This window comes from Calonectris borealis, chromosome 1, assembly GCF_964195595.1.
Source record: "Calonectris borealis chromosome 1, bCalBor7.hap1.2, whole genome shotgun sequence".
Taxonomy (NCBI): Eukaryota; Metazoa; Chordata; class Aves; order Procellariiformes; family Procellariidae; genus Calonectris; species Calonectris borealis.
In genome coordinates, this window is record NC_134312.1 from 96892132 (window position 1) to 96906816 (window position 14685).

General features: G+C 40.8%; 1 protein-coding gene across 3 annotated transcripts in view; it reads right to left on the minus strand.

Annotated features, from left to right (window-relative positions):
• The window catches only part of CBLB (Cbl proto-oncogene B), a 133769-nt gene extending 119565 nt beyond the window's left edge, over nt 1–14204 (minus strand). The window contains exons 1-3 of one of the 3 annotated variants that reach the window (XM_075168542.1): nt 13535–13708; nt 12795–12953; nt 3382–3632 (exon numbers count right to left, since the gene is read on the minus strand). In XM_075168542.1, the coding sequence (XP_075024643.1) occupies nt 3382–3632; nt 12795–12941 (398 nt within the window). In that variant the 5' untranslated portion in view covers nt 12942–12953; nt 13535–13708. Of the gene's footprint in view, nt 1–3381; nt 3633–12794; nt 13122–13534; nt 13709–14097 lie in introns of those variants that run through there. The other 2 variants (XM_075168524.1, XM_075168534.1) reach the window with 2 other exon arrangements.
• Nucleotides 14205–14685: the final 481 nt, after the last annotated feature.

Genomic DNA, 14685 nt, shown 5'->3' on the forward strand with positions numbered 1-14685 from the left:
CCTTCTCTATTCTTATTATTGTAACTTATGTGCTTGATTTTTACACCTGGCTAACATATTTGTCTGAAAAAACTGCCAGCCTACAAAGTTTTTATTTTTTCTGGATGCATAATTCTGGAATGCAGCAAAACAAAAGGAAGTTTGGACTTCACAGAAGTGATGCCTTCCAGCTTTAGTCTACTTCCCAATAAACAACAAAGGGGAAAAAAAGAAAGCCACACAAAAAACCCAAAACCCCAGACCCTCAAAGACACAGAAAGCCTTCTAAGAAGAGTAGATGTACCTGAACCAATAATTTTAATAAGCCTGTGTTAATAAACTTTACAAAGTAAAATCTGTGACAAAAAAAAAAAATCTTTAAATTACTTCATACATAGAAAAACTTCTGTGCAGCCTGTATCTAGTACAGTTTACAGAGTTTATTGAACATCATGTCTTACTTCATTAAGCAAGAGGACTATGAGAGGACATAATTTTATACCAGACACCATACCCAGAAGGTAGATGCAATTCATACACCATAAACAAACTTGTAAGTCATACTTTCTCTGCTTAGCAAGACTCATCCCATAGAATAACAGCAGCATCTACTCTTAAACGGCTATCATATGTGTTTGACATGGAACACAGGATAGAAAGGCAACACCATCACAATGTAAGCTTTTGTTTTAGCCGTTGGTACATAATCTGACTGGCACACTATCTTGTTTCATCCACAGTATCTTTGAGAACTAAAATTCATGACAAATTCTTCACAATAGAGTAATTTTGGTGTCATCAGGCAAATAAAATCACTTGTATATTGGCATTGGTTCCTAAATGTACCATCACTATAAAAGTTAAAAGATTATTCAATTACCCTAATAGGTTAAAAGTATACCAATCAAATATATATACAGAATGCTTCCAAATGCAGCCAGTTCCTCTTTCTCATGATGACCTTTTATCCAGAAACCACAGAGACACTAACAGAAAACAAAACACAAATGTAAGATTGAAAACCACAGAAACTGGCCAGGTGTCAACATGAGAAGCTTTTGGCTTGCCTTTTTTTTTTTTTTTTTTTAAATTGACTGCACTTCAATTTGACAGTCATTTTAGAAACATCTTCAAAAACACTTATTTAAATGGTCACTCCTATGTTTGCATTATAACATTAACAAATAACGTACTTAGGTTAATGCAGGCATATTTGGAAGCAAAGCAGCTTAAAACATTAACAGCTTCTTTTACTAACTTACCAAGAATTAGCATGATTAAGTATGTTGAAGCACTGCAGGGCAAACAGGTACCTAGTCATAGGGCTCAGCAAACAAGTATACCTTCATTCAACTTTAAACTAGGACACGCATACAGATAAAACATCAACAGTAGATGAAAGAGGGTGCACTGAAGTCACAAAGATGTAGACTTTAACTTATAATGGCATGAGGCATGAACTGCTGGAACAATGCTTAGACTTTCTTTTTTTTTGTTTAAGCATTCTGACATAGAGCCAGAATGCAGTTTTTATAGGAAACAACTAACAATTTTAGCACAGGAGAAACATTTCTATTGTACTCCCTTCCTCAAGCTTCAAACTCCATCAGTCAGGCAAAATAATACAGTTGTCACCTCCTGAAATACTGTGATTCAGTGCACTTCATTACTACGTTTTGTTTTAAAATCCTTCCTTTCCAATCATCTCACAAGAATGGCCCAAATAAATGACAGTAAATATGCTTACTGCACCTTCTTCAAAAACTGCTTGCTTCACAAAAGACATCCTTATATCACCACTGTTACCCTTAAGCAGGAAACGAAGTCAGCAATTGGAAAGAAGCAAGCAGCTCTAGCAACTAGACACAGTTACCAAGACACTGTTTGAATGACTGTACAGAGCATATAGCAGACTTTGAAAAAGTGACACTGAAACTGGCTTTAATTTATTGCTAACTGTAAGCAAAACCATAAGTAAATCTGGGTTTCATACAACACAGGGAAGTCAAAATAAAATCTGTTTACATAATGCAACCATTTATGTCAAATTTCCCTTACCATAAAAAGTTCTTATTTCCTTTGCAATACAATGACTTCTGTACATACAACAAATGGGATATTAAAAGAAGAACCCATAGGCTCAGTGCTGAACAATTCTCCAGAGGTTCTGGTAAGAACGCATCTACAGTGAAAACGTTCCTTTACATACTTATGAATTCAAACACCAAAAACATTCATCAAAATCTTTACTCATCATTAAAATAGTTCAAACTGTGTATTTTGCTCCTCTTAGGCAAATTGCTCCAAGTATATTCAAAATCGGACAGTCTTTACACACTTTAAAAAAATCCTTAGACGTTAAGCAAGCTTCAGACCCCCTATCAAGCACAGGAGACTACCACAGTATACTGAATAGCTATAATCACTGCTAAAGATCTGGAAGGAACATATGTATAAATCAAACATAACAGCAGTGACATTTACAAGAATGTAGACATTTCACTACTTCTACCAACACTTTCACCAGCTGTAAAACTATACTGCAACCCTGCCTCTGAGCTCAGGTGCAGATAGAATGGCAGGGATTCAATCCTCCATTCACTTCCTATCTCCCATTCCCCACTACCTCCTTTAAAAAGGGGAGACTCTGGAAACAGCATCATACCTTTTATTTAAATAGATTCAAAGATATACCACAGATGGCAGAGTCTAATTGCCACAATACCGCTGTACCCCTTCCCAAAACAAAACTGCAGATTTTGCACAGAAGCTCTTGAAATATTATTTTTAAAATATTAGGTAATAAAAATAAAATATTAAAAACCTCTTCACTCACCACCAAGAATACACATAAAGTGGACATTAATCCCTGTTATTAAAACTGAACCACTGCAAATCAGGAATCCATTAGGTTTCTGAAAAGGATTCTCAGCACCAAACTAACTTTACCGTCACCTTACACTAACATCACACAATATCTCAGAAATGTGAATATTGTTTTGCTCCATTTCATCCCTTGTGAAAGCTCTAAGTCAATATCCATCATGGCTCCCACAGTTTTAAGAACTGGGATAGGGAGCTCAATCCAAGTAACAGTCACTCTCTCTCTGCCAGATGAAAAACTACACATTGTAAAGCCCCGTGAACAAGTAATTAGAATGAAATGAATGTTTTATGAAGGAAATGCACTTGGTTTTAAAGGTCACAAAGTGACAGATAAGAGCACACAGTCTAACAAATCCAGCAAATTACTGATTGACCTGCAGGGTCAATGAATCCAAACAATAAATATTTCTGCTCTTTAAATAATTAAAAATGTCAAAACACAATGGCTGCAGACAAACAGTGTTAAGAATGCAGACAGGCCAGACAATCTACTTCACATTTAAATATTTCACTTACCTGTCCTGTGACTGCTCCTCATACATTCTTTCCTTTCCTTCTTTGAAGAGTCTTATAGCCCGTTTCGATTTTTTCATGAGACTGTCAATGTAGATTTTAAAATATTCATTCTCACTGAGTTGGGCAAGTTTCTGGTTGTCATCATATTTGCTCAGTATAAGTCGCAAATGTTGGTAAGTGTCAGGTAAAATGTCAAGTATGTAAGGTGGGCTGTTTTTGAGTTGAAGCTTTGGGTTTTGACACAATCTTACCTATAAGCAAAAACAAAAGAATGTAAAAGACAAGAAATACGTTGGGGCAAAAACTGATCTGACATCTTAAAATTAACAGGTGTAAGCATACTTGTCTAACCTCCAGGCACAAAGAATTAAATCCTACTTCATTTATATTCCATGAAATCCCAACATAGTCTCTAATGTCAAAGGATGTACAATTTAACTTAATCCCATCACATCTATAAAAAGCAAACAAGCTTACTTATATAGTTTGGGGTTTTGCTTTTAAAGTAAGAATGTCTTTGCCTGCCTACTATATGGTAAGGAGTATATTATCAAAACACAGTATGCAACTAATGCCATACAGATCTGTTTGCTGCAGGTGAACTCCCTTATGGATGTTTAAATGTCTACTAAGAACTGACCCTATAAATTACCTTGTCATCTTTTCTCTATCCAACAATATAACCTCTTAGTTTGAGACGTCTACACATATGAAAATGTTCTGAATGTTGCCAGTGGTTCAAAAGCTATTAGCTACAACAGACAGAAATTAAGTCATTCACAAATAGGTATCGTAAACGAGGAAACAAAACATTATAAACTCAATATTTTCCAGCTCATGGTGGTAATAGAAGATAACATCTTAATGGACTTGGAATCATCATGTTCCTAAATGGCACAAAAATATACATTACTTAAAAAATAACCTTCAGATGAATTGAACACCTTTATTTCAATCTAGTCTCGCCACTGGAAATGCTTCTGAAACAAAGTGGTACTGGTTTTGTTTCCTGAACATATATAAGGTTAGAGTCATCTCCTGGCTACCTAAATTCTCTGGTCATTTCTTCTGTAATGTTCTGTACTAGAAAGTGAAAGGGATCGAAAGTAATGGGTAGTTTTTGAAGTGCTATTGCATTGAGCTATCCACGTTTAGCTAAAACACTGCAGAGGGACACATTCTAGACATGTGTGTGCAGCTGTACATATGCAAATACTTACGAAAAAATTAAGTCCATCTGGTAGAAGAGTTTTATAGGTGTCATTTGGAGATCGCCACATTATATATTAGTGACTTTGACATTCTTTTGAGGTAACTAACGAGGCTGTAAAAACATCTTAATACTGCTGAAAGCAGACTCCTATTCCTACTAATGTGTCAACTTCAAAAAAGTGCAGCCTTGAGCATTTCTGGGAGGGAGGAAACAGACTTCTATCCTACAACATTCACCCCTCTAAACTCAAAGCTATATCGCTTTTGCTGACCCCTCCTTCAACTTCTAGATCTACACGATTAAGAAATTCACTGCCTAAAGACTGTTGCCACTAACAGACCTTCATGCACCACGAACAGCAAAGCAAACACATAATTGTTTTTTCCCTCTGAAACACACACACAAAACCACACCAGGCAATTAGATTCGGGTAACTAGCATCATAGTTAGAAAAGTGGAGATAGAAGAGTGGACAAAAGTCAAGCAGTGACAAGTTTTAAAAAAGAAGTCTAGCACCATTAGAAGACTGCAAACTCATAACTGCTATAGAAATGTTAGCACCGTTCAAAAACAGTATTAAAAATATGACATTTGCAATAGCTCCCCTCATTTCACTGATCCATTGTTACTTTAGTAATTTCTATTATTCTTTCACCTACTAGACCAAGTAATGGATCAGGAACCCTTCTGATGTGTTGTAGAACAGACAGTCCTTCCCACAGAGAAATTTACAATCTCAGTAGGAAACAAAAAGACAGCAGATGGATGCAGGCAAATATGAGTACATGAGCACAACACTGTTAAACACACTAGAGTGGTTCAGGGCACTAGCAGTGAAGTATTTCTAGATATAAACAGCAAAGAAAAGTTTCAAGCCAAGCTCTAACATAATTTAGTGGCTTATAAAGGAATTCCTCCTCAGTTGAGGAAGAAGCTGGAAGGAAACAAAAAAAAAAGTAAAGCATAAAGATGTTTGGTCATCTCTTCGTCAGGTGATGAACTCTGGAACTGCAATCCATAACTGCAAGAACAAGACAGCAAGAGACTTTGAAACTGAAAATAGCTTGTTTATATTTCATGTGATAAAGAGAAGGTTATCAGGATAAAAAAAAAAAGGACAACACGGTCCAAGTCGTGGGTTAGGAGATACCTGCAGCAGCATTCTCAAAGAATAAAGGTTGGATATGATGGCATTCTTTCAAGGTCAGAAAAGCAAAGCTGAACTTAGCAATACACAAAATAGCAACTGGATGAGAGTTTTAGGTGAATAAACTGATGCAGAAGGTTACATTTATCTGTGAATCACATCTCAATCTGAAAGATTCAGACACAGCTTTTAAAAGAGCAGTTCAGGTAAAGGAGTTGCCTGAGTGAAGGCAGGATGACGGTATCATCCCAAAAGATCAAGAAAGGAACTAACAAGAGAGACTTATGAAGGAGATTAAACATTTTCTTTTAGTTATGCTGAAGTTAAGCTGACAGCTAGAATTCTTTAAGGAGATTTCAGAAACATGAGCAAAGAATTTTACATGTGTAGACAGACCTGAAGATCACCCATGCAGAGACATATGTGAACTTCTTTTTGTAGGAGAGTTAGAAGAACCGGAACCCCAAAGACAGAAGCGAAAACCTTTATGAAAAACATAGACATTTTTCATCTGAACTTTTGTTCTCTGTGATTTCTGATTTAGTGAAAACTTGAAACAAGATTGACATTCTCCCAAAGCCAACTATAGATGACACACATCAATATCACTGATTAGGCATTACAACTTCTTGGAGCAACAAGCAAAAGGAAAAAAAACAGCTGAAAAGAGGAAAATATTTATCAGGGAAAAAAGTCAGCAATGACAGCAGACCACAAGCAGAGAAGGCTGCATTCATTTTGAATTGCTTATTTATGCTAACTTAAATCTCATGATCAAAGAATTAATTCTCTTTCTGAAGTCTATCTTTTCGATCAGATGTGCCAACAAGCAGAATATAAGTCATTTCGTATATATTAGAAATACCATTAAAAATATAAAAACAACAGGAAAATGCAAATTGCTTCTGCTGGTTGATATATTTTCAACAGTTGGTCCATTCAACTATACAAAAAGAATATCCAGTTGCAAAGAAGAATTAGTTTCTCTTTCAGATGTTCCAGAAAGTCTTCTTCAGTCCAGTATCATTACTTAGTCATACACACATCAAAACAGGATCCTGTGGTCATCATGGTTTACAAGGCTTCACCTTCTGCTGAATTTATATAGATAAATACAGCACATTACTAGAACCTTCAACTCCAGAACAAGCTTTTAAGAAAATCATACAAAAATTCTCCTACAGTACAACTCAATTAGTCTTCCGCATTCTCATTGAAAAAATGCTAACATTTAGTTCAAGTCAGTGATACAGTGAAATAGTACAAGGCTTTCTTCACTTTATAGAGTACACAAGGTTTCAGTCCAAAGGAAGTAAGTTTGTAAAGAGATGGCTGGTAAACCATATGGTTTCCAGAGTCAGGATGTCCTGACACGTACCACAGCAGTTCACAATTAAAAGTAAGCAACAAGAAATGACATCTGCTGACGCAAAAGATTTACCAATGCACCAGAAGTGGCGCACATACCTTTCTTCAAAAGAAAACAGAACTTAAAACAAAACAACAACAAAAAAAAAGACCTTCACACTGCACTTTACAAAGCAACCCTCACCAACACTTTAGGAGCAGACGTGAATCATATCACTGTGTGACTTGTGTATTGTTATGACTGGAAGTAAACATGTGTATATTTAGCAGGCATTCAGTCTAAAAAATGAAAAGCAGTCAGCCAGCAAGTTAGTAAGAAATGTCTCTCTCATTGAGATAGACTGAGACAAAGCTAAGCTCCCTTCACTACCTCACTCAGAGTAAATCCAAGTATTTACTCCAGAATCACCGAAACAATAGAGTGAAATTCTGATTGTGAAGAACTAAGGCATCACCCTAATCTACCAGAAAGAGATTCTGAAACAGTTTACCCGGAAACCTCCAGACTGGCTTACTCTATTGCCTACTGAGAAAAAACCCTACCTCCCCCCTTCCCTCCTCTCCTCATTCTGCGCCTCCCCCAACCAAATAAATACCACTACTCATAACATATTTTAAGATATTTGACTTAAATTATAAGGCATTCTTTCACAGCATCTTCAGAGATGAGAGTAATGGATACCTACGGTATTTAGACAATGAATTTCTTATGGAAAACTGTATCTTCTATTCACTTTTTAAAGCAAACAATACAGTTGAAAGCCCTGGACTCATCTGATAAAAGAACTTTTGTTCAAGCAAAGTATAGCAGCCCTAACACAATCTGTTTAAACACCTAATGCTAGTCAAAGACAATACAAGGAAAGTAACACAGCTAAAACAGAATAAGTATCTAATGAGTAGAACATCCGCTAAACATTGTTTTCAGCTGCAGTGAATAGACTAGAACAATCAGAGCACCAGTGCTCACACACTTCCAAAATTACACTTTGAAACAGTCTACTAAACTAGTATCTTCTGCCATGCAGTACAAAAAAAAAGTCAAACACTTTGACACAACACAGACAGTGTAAAGGTAGCTCTGCACTAAAATACCATAACAATTCTCTAGAAAACCACAACACACAATGCTACCAACAATGAATTCTAAAGAACTTAACCAGGGAGGGGCTAATCAGGAAAACGGATGAAATCTGAACATTATGCTCCTTCATCATATAGGCCCCTGCCAGAAATTACATTAAATGCAATGCATTTTATTTTCCACAGAAAGATGGAAAGATGGGGTTTCTTTCTGAAAGAAGCCTTCTCGTCAAAATATAAGTAGAGGTGATCGATCACCGATCTTTTCGGCTGAGAATACAGTAAGTGCTTGTTCAACAGCTACCACACTGCAACTGTGCCATATGTTTCCATACTGGAGGAATAAGCAATTACAATGCTGATGCTACATATGCACAAGGACAGCTGACTTTGGAGGGTCATTTATACTTTCTGTTGATTAGAAGAAGAGAAGCTTCCATTTCTCCATTTAAATTTTCATTCTTTCTCCACAAACAGTGTATGCAGGCCATAAAACTTCCTATCAACTTTGACCAGGTAATACACTGAAGAATACCACGGTTATGATTGAGGATTGTCTTTTCTAGATCCTTTGAGGAACGATGACCTTTAATTGACTTGGAGGTTGCACATTAATGTAACAATTACATAAAAAATTGCAAAGAATAACCAACACACACATAGTTTCAACTACTGTGCTTTGTATACTCACTTAGCTGCTGTTGAAAACTTGGATGCTGACAAATGTTCATTTAAAGAAAACCACATTACTAAGTTACAGAGGTAATATAGCTTTTACTCACAAAGTCAATAGTATGAGCTTTGGAGACGCGCTCTAATTTGCTCTTAGGTAATTATTAAATAGCAAATCAAATTGCCATCCCCATTTATATAGTCAAAGTCAAACAACTGGGTGGGCCATGACAGAGGGCCCAAACAGTTTAGACAATATTGTTAATCTTCACAGTAGAAAATATAATTATTTTCAGGCCCAGCGCGTAAGAGTATTGAAAAGTGATTGGAAGTTGCTGAAATATTCCTGTTTTAAAAAATCCTGTTCAGAATGTGTCACAATTTTATCAGCTTGAAACCCACAATAGTAAAGTGTGCACAATAGTACTGCCAACTCTAAATAGCCCGAGCAGTAAATTAACTTAACTACTCCCATGTTTACATAATAGGCATTCTCTCCCAAAGTTGTTCTCAAGATTACCATTATCCTCTAACAATAATACATAGCTAGTTTCTAGGTTTTAAAATCATTAGGTTTAGAATCTCAGAAAAAAAAAAAACCAACATGTAATTTATGCATAGTTTAAAGGAAGACTTAGAGTTATTTGTTAACAATATTATTTTTTTTATTAATTTACAGGATATGAACTTTCCAAAATACACATCATGTTTTAAAACCAGTAATTTGCTTGCTAAAAGTTCAGAGATATATGGTCAGCTTGCTGATCCAATGCTAGCACTGGAAAGCAGGGCTAGCCTTCCAAACCATAAAAGGAATATTAGCCTTTGCATTGCAAAGGAATTAAACAAAATATTTTTGGTTCTTAATGGTAAAGCTCTGCTTACCCATGAGAAAAGCAGCAGGGAAACTGGACATTGATGCCAACAGTTGATGCCCCTTTAATAATGTAATTAGTACTCTAAATTTATATAAAAGACATACCAATAAACCCCAAAAAGTACAGATCCCAGTGGATGAAGCATAAAAAGGAAGACGCAGATATAAGATATACAGACAGATAAGAATTCACATTCACTGATTACTTACAAGATTTTTTTTTTTTATTCCCTGCAAGTATGTTGCTCACAGTAACTTTTACATACAGGGCTCTAACCAGGAGCACTATCCCAGTGTTCTGTCCTGCTAAAGAATCTTTCAAAACCCTTGATTTTTTCCAACTGGTAACAGAAGTTTACAGAGAAGACACTTACACAGAACTGCAACCTTCTGCCTATTCTAACAGCTGAAGCATCAGCCCATGAAAAACAAACATTATCATGAAATCTGAACAATTCCAAAGCATGACATACAACCCATTCTACAGAGAAGTTTGTATGGTAACTAAGTAGCCAGAACTTTTACATACAGCATAAAACCACTCTCATAGTATAGTTCTTATAGAGTAGCAATATTTGAAGTATTGGTTAACCCCTTATTGTTGAAAACAAATAATTCATACAGAAAATCTCATCTGCCAGAGGAGGAAACCAGAGAAAGAAATGAAGGAAAGGTAAAGAATGGCAATTTTAAGAAAGAAAGAAATGTAAACCAGAAATTATTGAGCTCTGCCCCTAGTTTTTAAGACTGATCTTTTTTCATCCTTTGGTCAAGGTAAAGGATGGCAACAAACATCCTTTGCTTTGTTTCCATTCTCCCTTTCCCTAACATCTCTAGAATGGGAGAAAACTTTAGTTACCTCATGGCAGCAAAAAGATGGTTATCACAGTTATTACAGTTAAAGAATAAACAAGGATAATGACTGTTATTACAACAAGCAAAATAGGCCTCAAAGCCACAATCTTACCGTGGGTGGCACCCCACTGACTTTGCAGAGCCTACTGCCTTCACTAGGTATTAATTTGATCAGTGATCCACCACAGAAATTACTCGTAGAACACATTCCAGAAATGGGATTTAAAACAACAGTCGATCAAGCAGGTTTCTATTTCTGATTTTAATCCCTGGTTTTGATCTAGGCAGAGAAGAAAATAACCTTCCTGTGCCTACTGCCACATAAGGCTAAGAGACTTAAATTTGTTTGCCAACATATTAAATTTGCTCAAACACATCCTTTCATTGGAAGTACCAAATGCTAAAAACTCAAGCAGCAAGCTACAGCATTCTCACAGTATGACATCATCCTGTCTGGTATACTTTAATATAATTTGGAAATAAAATTTGATTAACTGAGAGCAGCTTAAAGAGGATACATTAAAGATCCAAATTGAGGACACTTATCCAGTAAAATGAAAAAGAAAGCACAGCGCAATGTCCAGCCTTTCCAGTGACTTCTACACAACAGGCCTTACTGGCTGTTCTGATGCTCTGTTGTAATAGTGACAAATACTATACAATATCCTATATTAGCTGAGTAAAAGCAATCCACAAGTCCAAGCTGTGGAGTTAAGTTTTTCTGGTAACCGTGAACATACAAACCAATCAGGGGACAATCTTACCATATAGATTTGTAAATCTCCTGACACAGGGGACATTTGTAAATGTCCTGACACATTCCCCACGTGGTTTCAACAACGATGAACCAGACTCCTGGTTTCCAAGCCAAAAACTTTCTTCTACTGAAGGAGAGTGCCTGCTTCCAAGTATTTATACTCGCAGTTCTTACTACAAGATACTCACTGTTTACAGCATCCTGATCATTAACAGGGAAATGTCAACAAAGTCTTTGTGATAACAACCATTTCTATCAACGCTGGGTTTTAAGTTTATAATCGTTGTCAGAAATTGTGGTGGAAATATAGATGCTATACTTGGAGCATCACAAAGGAGAGCATACAAGGACTCCATCAAATACTTCGAAATTACCACTTCTCAAGACATATAACACAAAATGATCTCCACCATGTCAGTATAACTACTTATGAACTTCAAGAAATGTTAAACATCTGCATTTTACAAGAGCCACAAGGAAAGCGAACAGTTACACTAATTCATGAAGAATCACTGAGTTTAAAAACTCATAACTCTCTTGCCATACAGACTCAAGGCTAAGAGGTAGTAAGCCTCACTCCCCAGCAGTTTCAAGAGGAAACTCTCAAGTATCACCTCATATGCAAAACAGAGTGCCTGCATCTCCTGAGCAGTTATCTGTGTTATAATCAAACTGTCCCTACCATTGGTAAGGAACTCTCCTAGCTAATCTATCATCATACAAGCCATCATTTTGTATAGTACCAAACAAAATGTATCAGGCTGGTGCAGAGAACTGTAAGATCTAAAAAACTATGGTCTATCACCCCACTTCCTGAAAAATGTGTTTCAGTGTATTTCTAGTTTCAAAATGAAGAGTAGAAGTACTTAAAAATCATTAAAATGCAGAACACACTCTTAAAAGTTAGGCGTGCCATACTAATCTGTTTACTAAACTGACACAAGTGACATCCCCCAGTCCCCACACACATTCCTAAAAGCACAAACGTATCTATGTTGCCATCATGAGCATGTCTCACAGGACAATTAGCTTAACTGAAGTTTCATACTTCAGAGGTCTTGTTTCCAGACTAACAATGTGATCCAACACGAAACACACAGAATATGTGATTACAAGTCTAAGTTAAGCAGCTTTTAGTTAGGACAGCTCTTCAAGTTTGAGTCATTTTAAAGGATCTGAAAATAGCAATAGCCTAAGGCAAACACACACATTTGTTTTCCCTCCACAAACCAAGATTAAAAAAACATAACCAGAGGCCATAGGGGAAAAAAAAAAAAAGACAAATGGTGTTTAAATAACCTAAAACATCGGTCCCCTTACTTCCCGAGGCATACGCAGCATAGCAGTCAGAGCTGCAGGAAGACGCCGTTTCCCCACGTGTACCTATTTAAATAGCCCCATTCTTCACTGTGTGTATACACGAACGCACACCGACACTCACCACTTTGTCCATAAGCTTCCAGGTCTTCTCCACAGTCCTCCGGTCGGCAGCTGCCTGCTTGGGGGGGCCCACAGCATCCTGAATGGCATCAATGAAGCCCAGGATCCGTCCCTTGCGCGGGTTCCGGCCGTTCAGGGAATTGGCCATCTGGGAGCCAAGCTGCCCGCAACGACAGAGAAACACAGACTGACAAGGTGCTCCGAAAACATCTTGCCATAAAACTCGCCGCAGCCAGTGAGGTAACACTTCCTTCTTCACAGGCAGGAAAGGGCAAGACCGGGGCATGTTTAGGAACAAGTCTAACTTTTCACGACAAACAGCGTAAAACCCACCTGGCCCGAGTTTACGCTGGCCAAGCGAACCCGGATTTATTGTCAACACCAACAGGCGGACGGGGGAACCCACCCGCCGCCGGCGGGGCCCGGCCGCGGCTCCCCGAGGGCCCGGCCCACCCCGCGCCCGGCGCCGCGCCGCTCCCCTGCCCCCGCCGACCCCTCCGCTCGGGCGGCCGCGGACCCCGCCGTACCGGCGGGCAGCGGGCACATGCCCGTCACCAGACAACAAAAGCGGAAGACGCGCAGCGGCCACGGCGCTGGGGGGGGAGGAGGAAGAGGAGGAGAGGGGCAGAAAAGCCGGGAAGGCAGCAAGCAGGCAGACGGCCGCAAGGCAGGCGAGCGCCCGGGCAGCGGGGGCAAGGGGCGGGCAGGCACGGACCCGGCTCCCGGCGCAGGCATACGTACAGATTAGCACCGCACGGCTTTGTGCCAAGAGCGAGAGGAGCCGCCGGGAAAAGCCGGGAGCCGGGGGGAGGCTCCTCAGCCCCCCGCGGCGGCCGCTTCCCCCGTCCTCAGCCCGGGGCGGCGGCGGCGGAGCGGAGCGCAGGCGAAGCGTCTCGTCGGACGAGGCTCTCCTCCCTCGGCGGCGGCGGCGGGCTTCACTGCCCCAGGAGGCAGGCGGAGCGCATCCCGCCCCGCCGCCCGCGCCCCGTCCCGGCCGCCGCGCCGGGGGCGGCCGTTGGCGATCGCCAGGCAGGAGCGCGGCGCCGGCTCCGCGCACACGCCGGCCGCCCCGCAGGACTCTCCCCCGCGGCGCGGCTCCTGCTGCTGCTGGTGGCGGGCGGCCCCTGCTCCGCAGGGAAGCATGGGGAGCTACTGCCCCGCCGGCCGCATCGCCCTGCCCGTACCACAGCCCAGCCCGCCCGGCGGGTGGGTATGTGCGCGCGTGTGTGGAGAGAGCGAGAGAGTCCTACAGACACATGCAAGGGAGGAGGGGGGGGGGGGGGGAGAGAGAGATGCACACGCACAGGTCTGTATGTGACACCGCTCGCAGCCCCCGGCAGGCTATGGTCTCCCCTCACTCCTAGAAAGTGAGGCTGGCTCCCCGGCGGCGGCAGCGGCGGCGGCCCCGCTCCTCCTCCCGCCCCCTCCCCGCGGCGCTCTGGCGGCCGCTCCTCTCCTCGGAACATGCCCACCCCCAGGACAACGCTCAGCCCCGCGCACGCGCGCCGGGAGGGGAGCGGGGGAAGGCGGGCGGCAACGCCGGGGAACCAAGCCCCCTTCTCCCAGGCGGGAGGCACCGCCTCGCAACAACCAATCAGAAGAGGAAAGTGTGTTTGCTTGACGTGCCCTCCAGCAAATGAGCGTGGAGCTGGGAACGGGGCGGGGTGGTGGCTGGGAGAAGGCTTCGGTGATGGGGAGGGGGCGGGAAGGGGGGGGGGTTGGCAGGGCTGAGAGTGATAGGAGAACTGACCAGTGGTTGAGCTCGGAGGGAGAGAGGTGGGGCTTCCGGTCCCGCCTCGTCACGCTTGCCCGCCTGCTTGGGGGCTGAGGGGGCACTTTGAGGCCTCTCGGGGGGCGGGCGGGGGCCGGCTTCGCGGAGACCCTGAAGTTGT